The following is a 15542-nucleotide window of genomic DNA, read 5'->3' on the forward strand; positions in this document are numbered from 1 at the left end:
GGTGTGTATCGTTGGGGCTTTAACAATTGTAATTGATCTGTTTTTGTTCTAGTTATGAAAAGGATGTCCAACTTTTTAAAAGCAAAGTGGTGGACAGTGTTAAGCTATGCAACAGCCACTTGTTTGATCAGCCAAAAATACAAGATCCCTATGCAATTAGGTGAGTAAGAAGTACAATACTGATAGACTGATAGTCTTGCAAAACTCTTGTTGCAGTAATTGTTTTATTTACATTTAATATGCTAGCTATACATGGTCTGAATATTTCGTATATATAGTAGCCTATGTTGTTTCTTAGCTGCTATGTTCTCACAAATATTTGCAGTCTCCTCCCTCTGTCTAGGCAAAGCCTGTTTTTCCTTTAGGCACCGGCATGGTTAATTCTTTTCTGTGTGGAGCATTGCTACACAGATTGACATGTTTGCCATGACACCATATCACCTGTTAAACACCCAATTAGTGTATTCCTTGCCCCTTTCCTTAGGTTCTTTTGTATGTGGCTTAATTTACTTTCATTCCCTGGCCGCTGCAGTAAAGATCTATATTCCCATTTCACTGGAGCATCAAACCTGCGTTGTTTCAGTTGGTTAACAATTGATTGAGAACTATTTCTTTAGGTAAAGAATATATGTCATTGTTCCTACTAGATGCCGCCAAGGCGTTTGATTCCGTCGAGTGGCCCTATATGTTTGCGATTTTAAATAGAATAGGATTACCACCTAGGCTGATCAACTGGATCGCCCTTCTCTATACTAAGCTCACTGCCCGCATTAAGGTAAACGGACACATCTGACGCAATACCCATACAACGTGGAACCAGACAGGGCTGTCTGTTGTCCCCACTGCTTTTGCGCTATAGCACTGGAGCCATTGGCTTGTAAAATACGGCAGAACTATGCACAGACGGCATTAGGGTTCTGACTTAGGCCAATTAGCATATCACTATACGCTGACGATATAGTGTTATATTTGCGGAACCCTGAAGAAAAATTATCACCGCTTTTGCGAGAATATATAAAATTTGTAGGGCACTCGGGATTGCTAATTAATTGGGACAAGTCAGCCGTAATACCGTTGACAGTAAATACAAAAGCACCAAATCTAGAATTTCCCCTCATATGGCAGGAAGATCCAATTAAATATCTTGGAGTCTGGATCCACCGGGAGGTGGAAACCGTACTCCGATCCAATTATGGGGTGATGGTGGATCGCACTGAGACGCAGATAAATAGGTGGATCACTCTCCCTCTCTCATTAGCAGATCGAATATCGTTAATAAAAATGGTGTTCTTGCCCAAATTGCTATATTTATTTGTGAATATACCAATACCGCCACCCACTCCAATCTTTTAATAGAATACGTGCGGCCTTTGTTAAATTAATATGGGCTGGAAAGCAAGCTCGCATCAGCTTGAAAACCATGACACTCCCATACACCGCTGGTGGCTTTAGTCCCTGACACTTATATATACTATCTATGTGCCCAGGCACAATACGCCTACTACTGGTATCACCCAGTAAAATACCTCAAACACCTAGCGGTGGAAGATGACGACACGGACCCGATACCACTACCCCAAATACTGCTGCATACACGACCCCACCTGACATCACAGGAAATCAATACGATACGCACAACGTCGCAAGCATGGCAGCGCATCAGTCAATTAGCGAACAAGACTCCTTTATATACACCGAACCTACCGCTAGCACATCACCCTGCTAGATCTGTCACACAAGAACAAGAGTATGAGGTTACTGGAGCAGGTAGGAATAATGCAGATGGGTGACCTATATCCTAACGGAACTTTTATTACCTCTGACGATATGTCGTATGTACGAAACCAGTCGCTCCTTTTTTAGATTAATTTATCATAAGCTCAGAGCGGCTATAAGGGAATTCTATCCTTCCTTCCCCAGAGAACCCCTTAGCCTTCAACCACTACAAACACTGATTGCGACCACGCACTCCAACTTGATCTCACAACTGTATAAAATGGTGCAAACGGAAATAGGCGCAGATACTTAAAAAAGCACGTGACAAATGGAATAGCTTATTAGATACTCCGCTAACGGATGAAGACTGGGTCTCATGTTGCACGCTCCCTACATTGCTCACACCTAACGGAAATCTCTGCATCATACATTTCAAATACATACATCAAACATATCACACCCCAGCCAAACTGTCGGTATGGCCTACGTGATAATGCGCACTGTAAAAGATGCGGAATTGATCAAGCAGACTTTATCCACCTTTCATGGGATTGTAATAAGATACAGACATTTTGGCAAGATTTAACATACCATTTGGGAATGCTGGTGCTAGGTACACTGCCATGTGTGCCCCGACTCTGTATCAAAAAAAAGAAGTTGATAGCCATTATGTTGTTGCTTGCAAAACGCAGAGTTGCGATGCACTGGGACAGTAAGACATCCCCCTACTCTCACAAGCTGGATTTTAGATGCTGTCTATTGTAGGGATAATTTTTCGCTATATGCGGAAGAACTGCCTACCAACTCTAAGCCCTCGGACATTTGGGAACCTTTGACAAGATATTTGCGTGAGCATCCGGACTTACTTAAATCGAAGCACTAAACCAAATGCCATGTTGAGAATATTAATGTAATATGCAAGATGTTTTAATGTGATGTTGGATGATGTGTAATGCCTGATCCCTCACTGAGCTGTAACTATGTAATCACTGCTGTGTAGAATGAAAAATGTCCTAGCTATCGTAACGGAAAGTTTCAATTCTGTTAAGGACTCGGAGGCGAGGATTATGCCTTCTTTCTTCACTTTATTAATACAGCAGCATTGAAAGAACAAACAGACTAAGTTTCCCATGAACCATAGGGAAAAAAAGTAGTCATTCACAATGTGTTAACCAATCAAAAGAAAGGGACAACGTCCAATCGGGGCCTCTCAGGCTCTATATAGTCCTTTGTTAGTGTCCTAATCTTCTCTTTCGGAGCGCGAAGACAGCCAAACCATCGTCTTCAGGAATCCTGTTTGTGGGTATCCTAACCTGCAACAAACGAGGAAGCATTACCAGAGGAAACTACAACCCTAGGTATCATTCATGTAAGGAAAGAATACAGAATAGTCAATCATTTCCATCAATTAATGAGAACAGCAAACCACAAGCTCCTCTGACCTAGGAATGAAGGGAAGAGAAAACATACCTACTTCCATATGGGGAGGGATCTCTTCCAAGAGCATAGGGCGGGATAATCCTCGCATCCGAGTCCTTAATAGAATTGAAACTTTCTGTTACGATAGCTAGGACATTTTTCATTCTATGTCAGGACTGGAGGCTAGGATTATGCTCGTTTAAAGCTTGCCCACAACCAGATGAGCCATTTTTAGGATTGGCTTGAAGTAAAATCGCTTGAAGGTGGTATCTGAGGACCAGTCCACCGCATTGAGTATCTCCTCCAAGCGGGCACCCAGACCAAACACCTTAGATGCCATGGCTCCTCTTGTAGAATGCGCACCAAAGTGTCTGAGGCTAATGCCCGCTTCTTGCATCACCCAACGAACCCATCTGGCGATGGTGGGTGAGGAAACCGCCTTGAAGGGTTTCCGGAGTGCAATGAGAAGCTGACTCTCTCCTGGAGGACGGTACTCCTCTGTCCTCTCCTCTTATGCCTTGAGGCAGCGAACCACGCAAAGCTTCAGAAAATCCGAAAAGTCTGGGTAAGAGATGACTCTCGTGTGGCACTTTGTACGGCGTAAAAGGGTAAACTTCACTCCATCCGGAGTGAACATCCGACTAGAGATATCCAGTGCTCGCACATCAGACACCTGACGGCAAGACACCAGGCACAGGAGCATTGCAAGTTTCGCTGACAACTCCTTACGGGATAGAAACCTATTGGGTTGCCATGAAAGGAAAAGATTCAAGACCTGATTAACATCCCATAAAGCCGAATACCGCGGTTCCGGCGGTAAGGAGTCGAATACCCCTTAAAAGTCTGCAAACCAAAGGGTGTTCCCCCCCCCCCCACCCCCCAGGAGAGCCACCAACCGGGACATGACCCGAGGAAATGGCTGACCTGAAAGTGTTAATAGGCCATTCCGTTCGACGCCAGTTGCTCCAAGAAATTCACAACGTGGACCACGTCCGCGACCAAGGGGATCAAAACACCTTCGCAAACACCAACGGAACCATCTGCCCCACGCGGACTTGTATCTTTTAACCATACTGTCCGCCCAAGCTTTGGAGATGAGCTCTTCAGCTGCTCGCGAAAGGCCCGGGGTTTGCCATCTACCCCTGAGATCCTCCACGCCATGAGCCACAGCGAGTTTGTGGACACTAGAGGATAAGGAGTGCCGTACGGATCCTTGAGGATCTGGAAACCGGGGGAGTAGGATTGGAAAATCCCATAAGTTCCAAAAGAACTGGAAACCACACTTGAGACCTCCAAAGAGGGGTTATTAGGACTAATTCCGCTTGCTGCCTGCGGACTTGAGCCTTTGACCGGGTGATCATCGCGAAAGGAGGGAACGCATAGCCTCATTCTTTGCTCCAATCTTGGAGAAACTCATCCGTCGCCGCTGCCCGAGGATCGGGCCGCCAGCTGAATAACCTCGGGAGCTGGTGGTCTAGTCGGGACGTAAACAGGTCTACCGTAAACGGACCCCAAATGTCGCTGAGGGACGCAAAAACAGAGTTGTCCAGCTTCCAAAGGCTGGAATCTCGGAAGTGGCGTGAGTTGAAATCTGCCTCCACATTGTCGCGGCCCTGCAGATACTCCGCCGTGACCGACACCTGACTGTCCAGGCAATATTGCCAGAAGCTCGCCGCTAGGTCCGAGACCTTTCGACTTGGTGCCTCCAAGATGGTTGATGTAACGGACTGCCGAAACGTCCAGTTTTAGGAGTACACACGACTGCACTGAGTCTCTCGTCCAACATCTCACGGCAAATGAGCCGGCCAGAAGATGGAGACAATTTATATGTAACCTCTGTTCGTCGGGAGACCACAACCCCCCGTGGAAAGGTCTCCAACATGCGCCCCAACCAAGTCTGCTGGCGTCCGATTCGATAACCAAATCTGGAACGGAACCGAAGATCGCTTTTCAGTTCCATGCCTCAATGTGCGTTCGCCACCATTGGATCTCGCTCCGAGCTTCGTCGGAGAAGTTTATCTTGTGGGAGTAAGGATACGCTTTCCGAAGAAAATACACCTTGAGGCGTTGAAGGGCCCTGTAGAGTAGCAGACCCGGAAAGAGAGCCTGGATAGAAGCTGACAGGAGCCCCACCACTTGATCCAGCTGGCGAAGGGACACTCGCTGTTTGGCCAGAACTCGACGCAACTCGTGGCAAATCTTTGCAAGCTTTCTGGTTGGCAGGCTTCGAGTGGAGAAAATGGAGTCGATGACGAACCCCAAGAAGGTAACGGACTGTGCCGGCTGAAGGAGGAATTTTTTTTTTCCCATTGATCACAAACCTGAGATCCTGAAGCAGTCACTGTCATCTGAAGTTGATCCGTCAAAAGACAGGGCCCGGATGCCATCAAGAGGAGGTAGTCTAGATAAACGATGAACCTGACCCCTCGAGCCCTCAGACTCCACCACCGGTTTGAGCACCTTGGTGAAGCATCAGGGTGCGGAAGAGAGCCCGAAAGGGAGAGCAGTGAATTCGTAAACCTGATGACGCCAAGCAAACTGAAGAAACCGGCGATGCCGTTGAACAATTGGGATTACCAGATAAGCGTCATTCAGGTCCAAGCGGACCATCCAATCTTGAGGGCGGAGAACATCTCGAAGGAGGTGAATGCCCTCTATCTTGAAATGGCGGTTAACCAACCACCCGTTGAACTCGCTGAGATTTATGACCGGGCTCGCCTCCGTCTGTCTTGTCGACCAAACAGATGTTGCTGAGGAACCTGCGCGGGGTGGGGCGATGTAAGCGAGATGGCGCCTTTGTGAAGAAGGGAAACCACTTCCTCGTCCACCAGATTTGCGTTGTGAGTTGAAAACTGAATGGGTCGTGGAGGAACATGTTGTACAGGGTTCCCGAAGAACTCTATATGGAACTCCCTCACCGTCTGACCCAAGCGTCGCGGGTGATAACCATGCCCTGTAACAACTGGCCTGTCGCCCCCCCCCCCCCCCTATGTTTTGTGGGGAAGAAGGGAGAACACTCACCCGAGTTTACGTTAGACACTCCTCCCCTGAATCCTCTGCCTTTGCCTCTGCGTTCTCTTGTGGGGTAGAAATTTCCAAATTTGGACTGGTCTTTGATTTACGCTCGTATCCCTGGTTTCTTTGGTTGGCTTGATTCTGCCGACCAGTCGAGCGGCACCTCCCTCGACCGGCCCCTCAAAACACGGGAAAACACTTTTTTGATAGTGGATTGTGCCCGGTCTAATGAGGTAAAAGTGTTGATATATTTACCCAGCTCTTTAATGAAGGGTTCCCTAAACCGTCCCCCTTGGGCAATGGCACCCGCCTCCGAATCTGCCAGGTCTGAGTTTCGGGTCAATTTTAATAAGGAGGGACCTACGCCGTTCGGTGGACAGGGCGCAGTTAGCATTGCCCAAAAATATCACTACCCGCTGAGCCCAGCCGGATAGCGTCTCGGGTGAAATCATGGAGCTCAAAGCTTTGGCTTCTTCAGCAATGTCCAGGATTTTCGTGGCAGGCCCGAGGACGTCCAAGAGTTTATCTTGGCACGCTCTCCAAGATCTGTCCATGCCCTTTTTGGGATCTCTAATAAATTTCTGCAAAAACGTGGACATTCTAGGGTCAATTTCTGGGGTAAGGGCTAATTTTCCCTCTAGGGAAGGTCAGGGACATTCAGCTCTAAGACAATTGCGAGCTTCTTTCTCAAGTGGGCGTCTGGTATGTTCTGCGACATACGTTGCGACTTTCTCGGCTGGGACCCAGTCCGAAGAGCGTGGGTGCACAATATCGTTAGGGTCCAACATGTCTGAAGGCGTTGGAGGTGGTTGCGAGTCAGAGGGCACTGAAGGGACCTGGGAGGGCTGGGACGGAAGCCAAGGTGTGGATGGACTGGAATCTGGGTCCCCTGAAGGACCTGGCAAACCTGGTGAAAGAGCAGGAGTCAGAGACAGGGGGTCCGCTGTACCTCCTAACAGGTTGGCTATCAATAAAAGCCTGCTTTAGGCGCTCAAAAGCGTCCACCCCCGGTGCGCATGGGTGTTTAGGAGGGGGCGGGCCAGGATTATCCTGGGAACTAGAAGACTGGGCAGGTTGCAGAGCAGATCTACGCTCCAGACGCAAGAACGCCTGTTCTATTTTTTTGAGTAAGCCTGTCTTCTAAAGGGGAAATGGCTTGGTCCACTGCCCCATAGATGGAGGTGTCAACAGCCTCATAGAACGCTTCACCCCATGGCATGTCCACCAGGGGGTCCTCTTCCTCCTCGTGGTAATCCTCGTAATACTCCATTATGAGTGAGGTAGAGCAATCTTAAGCCCTTTTTGCTACAACAGCAAAGTGTTAACCAAAGCTGGGTGTCAGCTTACAATCTTCACTGGTGGCAGAAACCACAATTTTACAGGGTGACTGGCCCTAAGGGGACAATAGCTGGTAAAACTCTGATTTAAATAAAACTGTAGCTGAAACTGGGCTGGTAATGTCCCCTTAAAGGCTTAATGGCCGGTACCAGACCTCCCAAGGAGGTGTCGGCGCTACCAAGCAGTACTGGACTCTAATCCCTTTATTGCTTATTTAAGCAGGGAAACGAGCGTAAATCAAACAGCCGCGAGCGAAGCGACTGGCTCGCGAGCCTTTTGCAGACCGTTAAAGGCGTATTCTTTCCAGCACCAGGGCCCTTGAGTGAACAAACACGCTCGCCTCTCTGGGAAGACGGTTAGAAAACCCCAGAGACGCATCGCGCTTGCTACAGCCTCCCGCGCCCCCAGGCGGCGGGAGGTCCGGAGCATGCACCAGCTAAACTAGCGCATAGGAGCGAGAGACACTCGCTCCCGCGGTGAAACAAAACCAAACAACACACGCAATCAGCACTACATTTCAAACTTAAAACAGCGCGTCCCATCAAAGAAAACGGAAGAAATATCGAACTCTGAACATCTGACAGCACAGTCGCGGCGCTCGCGAAAAGCGGCAGCTCTGTCTGTAAATAACAAATGTGCTTTAAATACGACAGAAGATAGTAAAAGATTACCATAAACAGCAGCGAAGAAAGACGATCAGGACACTAACAAAGGATTATATGGAGCCTGAGAGGCCCTGATTGGATGCTGTCCCTTTCTTTTGATTGGTTAACACATTGTAAATGACATTTTTTCCCCCCTATGGTTCATGGGAAACGTAGTCTTTGTTAGTTCTTTCAACGCTGCTGTATTAATAAAGTGAAGAATGAAGGCATAATCCTTGTGAGAAGTTGGCCTGGCATATGCTGGTCACTAGTTCTAGTGGCCACCTTGTACCAGTCCAATTCGACTCTTAAGGTGATGGGTTAAAGACAACCTTTAACCCCTTCAGTGCCCATGACGAGCTGGACTCGTCATGGGCTGCGGTGGCGCTGTGCCCATGACGAGTCCAGCTCGTCATGAACTCCGCCCGCTAATACAAAGCGCGGCACTGGGCGGGGAAAGGGGCGGGCATGCAAGGGGTTAAAGAAAGCTATCCTAGTGGTAGCTGTGGAGCGCAGCCTTCAGGCTAAGTCTTGAAGTTGTGTTAAGCTTATTGTTTTACCATAGATAACCTCTTGAATAACCAAAGGAAAGAGTAGTCCACACAGGTGTGTATATGTATGTATATGTATTTATTCTAGGAATAACCCCACTAGTCTCTTTATGAGGCTAGAGGTGAAGATACAATTCAAACAAGCATTGATAGTTACAATAAATAGCACTGGAACCACGACAATTCTACAGACAATGCCTAGGGCATTTAGGGTCGCTGGCCCCTTGTGAAACCACCCAAGGTAGTGAGGAAGGTGAACCACGGGAGCCGCGTGCAGTGACTGAAGTTCATGTCGGGATCTCTATTATAGCCTATGGAGAATGTCGCGGTTTGATTTTACAAGTTTAAAAACACTTCTAGCAGGAGTTCAAGTTCAGCACTTTAGAGTTAAGCTTTTGAAGGGCCCACACCCACGAGAGTATCGAGGTACCACTGTTACCTGCCCCAGGGAAGCCGGGCGCATAGGTCGATTTCGATGTCGGGTCGCGGGCTGATTTTTAATGGCAAAACGTCAACTGCTGCTTGTTGGAGCCGGCCTCGTGGCTTGGTCCTGTTCCCCCTCGCTAAGCCGCACGAGGTCCCATGCACCTCGGGGCTCCTCCATTTTGGATTGTACGTGACTCTACGTAACCACCTACGTGACCCCACTCCACCCGGCCTCGGTCCCGGCGAGGCCCGACATCGAGGCGCCAACCCCTGGCCCGGGGGATACCATGTGAGCCCTTCCCACTCCCGGCGGAGGGCAGTATCGATGGGACCCCAAACCGTCCTTCCACACCTAGGTGCGATCGGCCCACAGCTCTGTGGCCTGGCGCCTCTCCTGCTGGGCGTCTAGCCGCGCCCTACCCGGCCTCTCCGCCCTCCTGGGCGCAAGGGTGCGGACATCAAAGGGCTCCAGACCTATATCTGGGGCGACCCGGCAACAAGACTACCGTTGTATCCCGGAGTCAAGAGCCCTGCTGATCGGATCGCGGCTGACCCTACGGAGAAAAACTCTTCCTGAACCTACACTCTGAGCCCTGCTGACAATGTCGCGGCTCCACCGTGCTTAAAGACCTTCACGAACCTTTGGGGCCCTGCTGACGCTGTCGCGGCCCGACCTTGTTGAAACGTACCATCAGAGCCCAGCTGACCTCGTCGCGGCTCGACCCAAGCGGAACTACCACCCGAGCCCTGCTGACGCCGTCGCGGCTCTCCTCGTCCGAGCCGCTCTGAGACCAGCACTCAAGGTCTGGCGCAGAGCCTTCCCGTACCTGGCTGATACTAAGACTGTCCCGCTACCCTAGCCCTCCAAGGACACGGACTCTTACTGGATCACTCGATCCCACTGTAAATATTGAATGTGCTATTATTGATAAAGAACCAAGATAAGCAACTGATACGGAGTCCGGTGTGGTGGTGTTACTGGGCCTAAGTACGATTATAGGAGAAGGACCTCCCCTAGGGGGCTTCTCAGCGGCGCTCGGCTATAACTTTGCCCCCCCCCCCCCCCCCAAGCGTCGTCGTGAAGAATAAAAATGTAGATCTTGTAGAGAAGAACCTGAAAGCAGAGGGGACAGAGTCTGGGTCAAGGCACAGTGACCAGGGGGCTCAAGAGAAGGAGCCCTTCAATGTCGGGTGCTTCCAGGTCGAAGAGGTGTAGCTTGGATAGTCAGCCACTGGGTCCAGGAGGCTTCAAGGAAGGCCAGCTTCTGGAGGGTGACTGTCCCACGAAGGATGCGGGTCGCTGTGGTATTAGTGTCCGGATTGGATCCACGAAGCCTTGGCAACCGCAACCCAAGCAAGAAACACAAAGCAGCTACTGGTGCAGACCCGCGAGGTCTGAGCGAGGTCTCCAGCGAGGAGACTGAAGAGCAGGCCTGGAGCAACCAGGGGAACTCTTGGAATCGAAGATTGTCCTCCGCTATGGCCCACAAGTCGAGAGACAAGGGACCGCGGAAGGCAGCAATTTGGCGTGCGTAAAGGTGCGCCCACGGGTCGCCGGAGCGTGCCAGGGCGTCTATCTTTGGCACAGATGCTGCAGAGAGGTTGGCTCAATGGACCAAAGCACAACTTCCCCACTCGTCGGGGTCGGGTGCTATGCAAGAGGTGGCCGGTGTCCTGGGGTATTGGGGATCTCGGCGTCCACGGTGCAGAGCTTTGCTGTGCACACTCACTGGCCTCTGGGATGCTTGGAAATCCACCTCAAGGTAGGAAAGCGTCGTCTATGTCCGAAGGAGCAGCGAGGTTCCAACCAGGTCACTTGCAGTGTTTCAGGTGCCTGCCAAGCGGGGGGGGGGGGGGGGGGGTGTGGGTGTGTAACTCCTTTACTCCAAGGGAGATTTCTTCAGGTAGCTGTGCGGCAGCAAGTCGAAGGTCAAGACTGTGAAGTTCAAGAATAATCTGAGGCTCTGGGGACCCAGTATTCACCTTTATCCAAAGATTAGGGTTGTGTCCAGATCAGGGTCCACCAATGAGAGGTCAGGCGGGAAAGGGTGGCTACACCCTCTCCCCTTTGTGTGTTTCCCGCCAGGGCAGGGAACAGTATGCCCCTAAACCGGTTCCAGGCGGTGTATGCAGAATTTAGGCACTGGAGAAGCCTACCTGCAACTCTGAAAGGCATCCTATGGTGCACCCACCCAGTTCCAATCCACATAGTCTGTCTGGGGAGGTGGGAACACCTCCCTGCAACAGGATCCCTATTGTCCAGCTGCCGTGGCGGGAGTTCTACCCAGCAACAGGCAGCCAGAGTCGTGTGGGTGGCTGGTAGCATCCATTTTGTACTTCGCGTGCACTTTTAAATTGGTGTCTAAATTCTGCCGCTTTTCCCATATCGCCCCTCTAGCAGGGGGGAATCATGCCCTCAGTCCTATGGCTGGATTGGGGGTATGATTCCTACATGTTTGACACCAAACACGATATGGTTCTGTGTAGCCATTCTCAAGTGATCTCGCTATCGCGATATACTTATAATGCGGTTAAGTATATGGTATGGCTACACTACAAACAACCCATTAATGATTTTACGAAGGTTGCAGAGGGGGCCCTACTCGGGTAGGGGTCCCCCCTCACACATCTCAGCACCCTGCCTTGTAGGATTAGCAAGGCCTGCTCTAGGGGTGACCTATGAGGATAAATGTGTTGTATTAAGTGGGATACAGGAGATACCTACATCCCTGTAAGGGGTGCAAGCACCACCTTACCCAGACAACAGTAGTGGTCTGGTGGTGTCATTTGGTATGGCTGTCCCAGGGGTGGCACAATAAGTGCTGCAGCCCCTGTTAGGCCTCTGAGGGACCCATGCCCTGGGTACCTAGGGTACCATCTACAAGGGGCTGGTAGGGTGTCCTCAGTATCCAATTGGAAGGTACCTAGGTTACTCACATCAGTTTTAGGGAGGAAGCAGATAGGCTGGGGTTCCAGCCAGACTAGTCAAAAACCATCCAAATACCAGGGAAAGTTGGGGGCAACCATATAGTCAGATTCCACCCTCCTACAATCCTCGCCTCCAGTCCTGACATAGAATTGTCGGAACCTTCAATAAAAGCTTTTTTTTTAAAAAAAAAAGTGTAGCTCTGTTCCCTTCCTCAAAAAAAAAGTCATTGTGGTAGTTAATCTCATCAAAAGCTGGGTAGATCAGTGTTTGTACTAGATTAGCGAGGAAAGTTGCACTGCTCAGGTGTGAGTAATCTTAGTTTGTCAGTTTACTTGACCACTAGAAATTTAATAAATGGCCCATTATGATGGATATTTCCAACTACCGGCTCTTCTCTTTGGCTGCTCCCAGGCATCAAACTGGATCCGGAAACTTTCAATAGCTCTCGCGCCGTCAGATGGCACCATCTGACTCTCTACTCTGCACCATCTTCGGATGTGATTACTCTGAGCCACGTAAAGGTGCCAACGCTGCATCCTGATCTAAGTGCTTTTTTGACGCTCTTTGACGCAGGCCACAGACTAAAACTTTTTTAAAGACTGTGTGCTAGAGAAATGTCTTGCCCCATAGACTTCAAGCCATGCCACAAGCAGATGTCGGTCACAGACCCGCAAGACATCTGTCTTTGTGCACATCAGAGAGCACCATAGACCACTGAAGTGTGAGGCCAAATTCTGTTAAACTCTAACAGGATAGTTCTGCTCTGAAGTAATTGGTATTCCTGGTCTTGGTCATCCTTGGGTGAAACTAAGTTGAGCGACAAGTAGAAGCATAAGCAAAAGGGTTTCACCCCTTTCTGACACTTCTTCAGAGAGTCTGCAGTCCGGATTACAAAGTCCTAACTCTCTTGGCATCCTTGGACTCTGATCAAATTGCTGTCTTTGGAGCTGGTGCTTTCCATGTTTCTCATGCTGTTGACACTGAAGCCTATTGAGGGAGTCCATGATTCAATTGTTTAGCATTTCTGTTCCTCCTTTAGCTCCTTTAGGCCCCATCAATCCATGGGGGCATAAAGATACTGTCCTACCAGCATGTCCTTCTCTTGCACCAGCCCACAGTTTAACTTCCCGCAGGCCCTGCATTGTTTCCTGGATCCTTGTCTGCAATAGTTCTGTGGGCATAGGTACCAATTCCGGGGTCTCATCTCGAGCCCTTTTCTGCACGTTCTTAACCTATGGGTCAGTGAGAGACCACAAAGGCTCAGTCTACAACAGTGTAGCACAATAATGTTGGGGTGTTCTACCAGTACAGCTAGACCAATACATTTCACAGTAGCTCGGTCTGGTATGACAAATGGTATATAGCCCGCCACACATACTACTAGGGAATTATGTACTTGGCAATCTTCTCCAAATAAAGTCTCAAACTTGAACAGGACCAAAGCATGAGGGGAAGATCAGCATCAGTACCTAGGATAAGTGGACAGTGCACATGGGTAGATCCTCCAGTTTATATGGTGTAAGGTAAGCCCTATTCAATATATAGAATCAAATCTGTTTAAATTGCACTTAGCTTGATCTTGTGGAGGGCATGCAATGACCAAACTCCATTCTGAGTTGCTTAAGGTACGTTGTGCATCTGTTTCCCACTGCCTTGAATTTAAGCCGCTCTACATCTGTGTTGAGAAGGAAGTATGCATCAATTTTATCAAGTGTCTAGAATCTCCCATTATATGTAACATTTGTATCAATGCATCCCTGAGAGGTTCAGACAGTTTTGTTTGACATGATACATTTAATGCTTTTATTCTGTAGCTAGCTATGTTAGGACTTGGCTTTAGGAATAATACTGAAGAGTTTATAACCTAAAAAAAAGTGTTGCACGCAGATTATGAAGAACACCCATTAGGAAGAACTCATGTACTTGGTCCATGCTCCAGGGAGGAGCAAACGCAAAAGAAGGGAAGCCTATTGGACTTGTGCAATTGAACAATTGCATATGAGTCAACAAAAACTAGTGGTATGCTGTGGGTGGTTTGTAAGCCCACTACATCGTAAAGAATCTCTCGCACCATAGCTCATGAGCTGTGTATGCAATACCTAATAAGGACGTCATCCGTAAGGGATGCCCCCAGTGTATGCCCATTGAGCGCAGCCAAGGGCTACAAGGCTGTTAAAAGAAGCAGAGGAGAAAGGGGACATTCCTAACGTGTGCCCCTGCGAATGAAGCAGGGTTTTGAAACACATGAGCCAGTTTTCACTCTGGCAGTGGTATTCTTGTATAATGTACGTATCCACTTACAGACACTGCTGCACAGTCCAAACAGCAGCAGGGTTTAGTGCATTTAACTCCAGTTCAGGAGTCAAATACATTTTCTGGGTCCAGTGAGATCACTCTATACACATGTAATGGCTAGGGTCTGTCAATGTCACACGGTCAATCCCTTCTCCCATTGACTGAGCCACCTGCAGTGTTGGCAGTGAGCCTCTGACGGAATAGGTCTGGATAGATGCTTAGATGCACAGGGTTGAATGATCACTAGCGCTAGAGGAGAGCATTTCTCTCGTTGGATGATCTATTGCTCTACTTCCAATACCCCAGCTGGTCCACTTTCTAAGCTCTGAAAATGCTGACCTTATTCCTGATATTAAAGGTTGATCTATCCAAGCAATTTGTTTACCCAAATTATGCTAGAATTTCACTCTTGGAGTGTGCCTCTAGTCTACCTTCACCGAGGATTTTACAAACTATTCACAGGAGAAATGTAGAACCATAATGTTTCTCTTACTTTTGGTGATTAATACCTTATTCCTTTCCTGCAATGTCATGCATGGGTGCTAGACCATGGCCCTTTGAGGAGTGGCAAAATGCACTCATGGCCATTGTGAGTGCAGTAATAATGACTTCATTCTGTATATCCTGATTAGAAAACCTGCATAGAATAAATGAAACACTAGGGGTGGGGGAGGTGTTGGTGCATACAGTGTGGCTGTGTCTTGGGCTCTCTGATATGAAGACCAATAGATACATAAAGCTTTTCTACATATGAGCATCATTGTGGCTAGGAGACTTCGGTAGAAAGTGATGGTATATCAGTCCACCAGATCTGGAAGAGCTAAATGGATGATTGTATGGCCCTGGAAATGCTGATGCCTATAAACCTAGAGATTGTCTACAGAAATGCCACATAACCTGAGAGAGTAAAAACATTGTAGTGGTTTTGTAACTTGATGAGAGGCCAAATCCGCGGCTGTCTGACTAGCTTGGGGCTGTATGACTGTTATTTGTGGAAAATGATCATTCTTCATAATGGTATTTAGAGTGCAGGATGCTGAAAGACATGGACTTTTCTGGTTATTCAGTATATCTCTGTGAATGTACGTTTCCATGACCATCTAGTTCAGATACTTGTGTAGTGTGTGGCAGATCAGGTCTTGACTTACCAACTCTACATCTGGCCCCGAGATTGCGGAAGCCGGATGGCAGGAACTAATGCTGGTTATG

At 48.6% G+C, this 15542-nt stretch overlaps 1 protein-coding gene across 4 annotated transcripts in view; it reads left to right on the forward strand.

Annotated features, from left to right (window-relative positions):
- Positions 1-15542, forward strand: part of AKTIP (AKT interacting protein) — an 88091-nt gene that overhangs the window by 58186 nt on the left and 14363 nt on the right. For all 4 annotated transcript variants that reach the window (XM_085639412.1, XM_085639411.1, XM_085639414.1 and 1 more), the window contains one exon: positions 53-160. In XM_085639412.1, the coding sequence (XP_085495538.1) occupies positions 53-160 (108 nt within the window). The remainder of the gene's footprint in view (positions 1-52; positions 161-15542) is intronic.

Source organism: Triturus cristatus, chromosome 12, assembly GCF_964204655.1.
Source record: "Triturus cristatus chromosome 12, aTriCri1.1, whole genome shotgun sequence".
NCBI classification, from domain to species: Eukaryota; Metazoa; Chordata; class Amphibia; order Caudata; family Salamandridae; genus Triturus; species Triturus cristatus.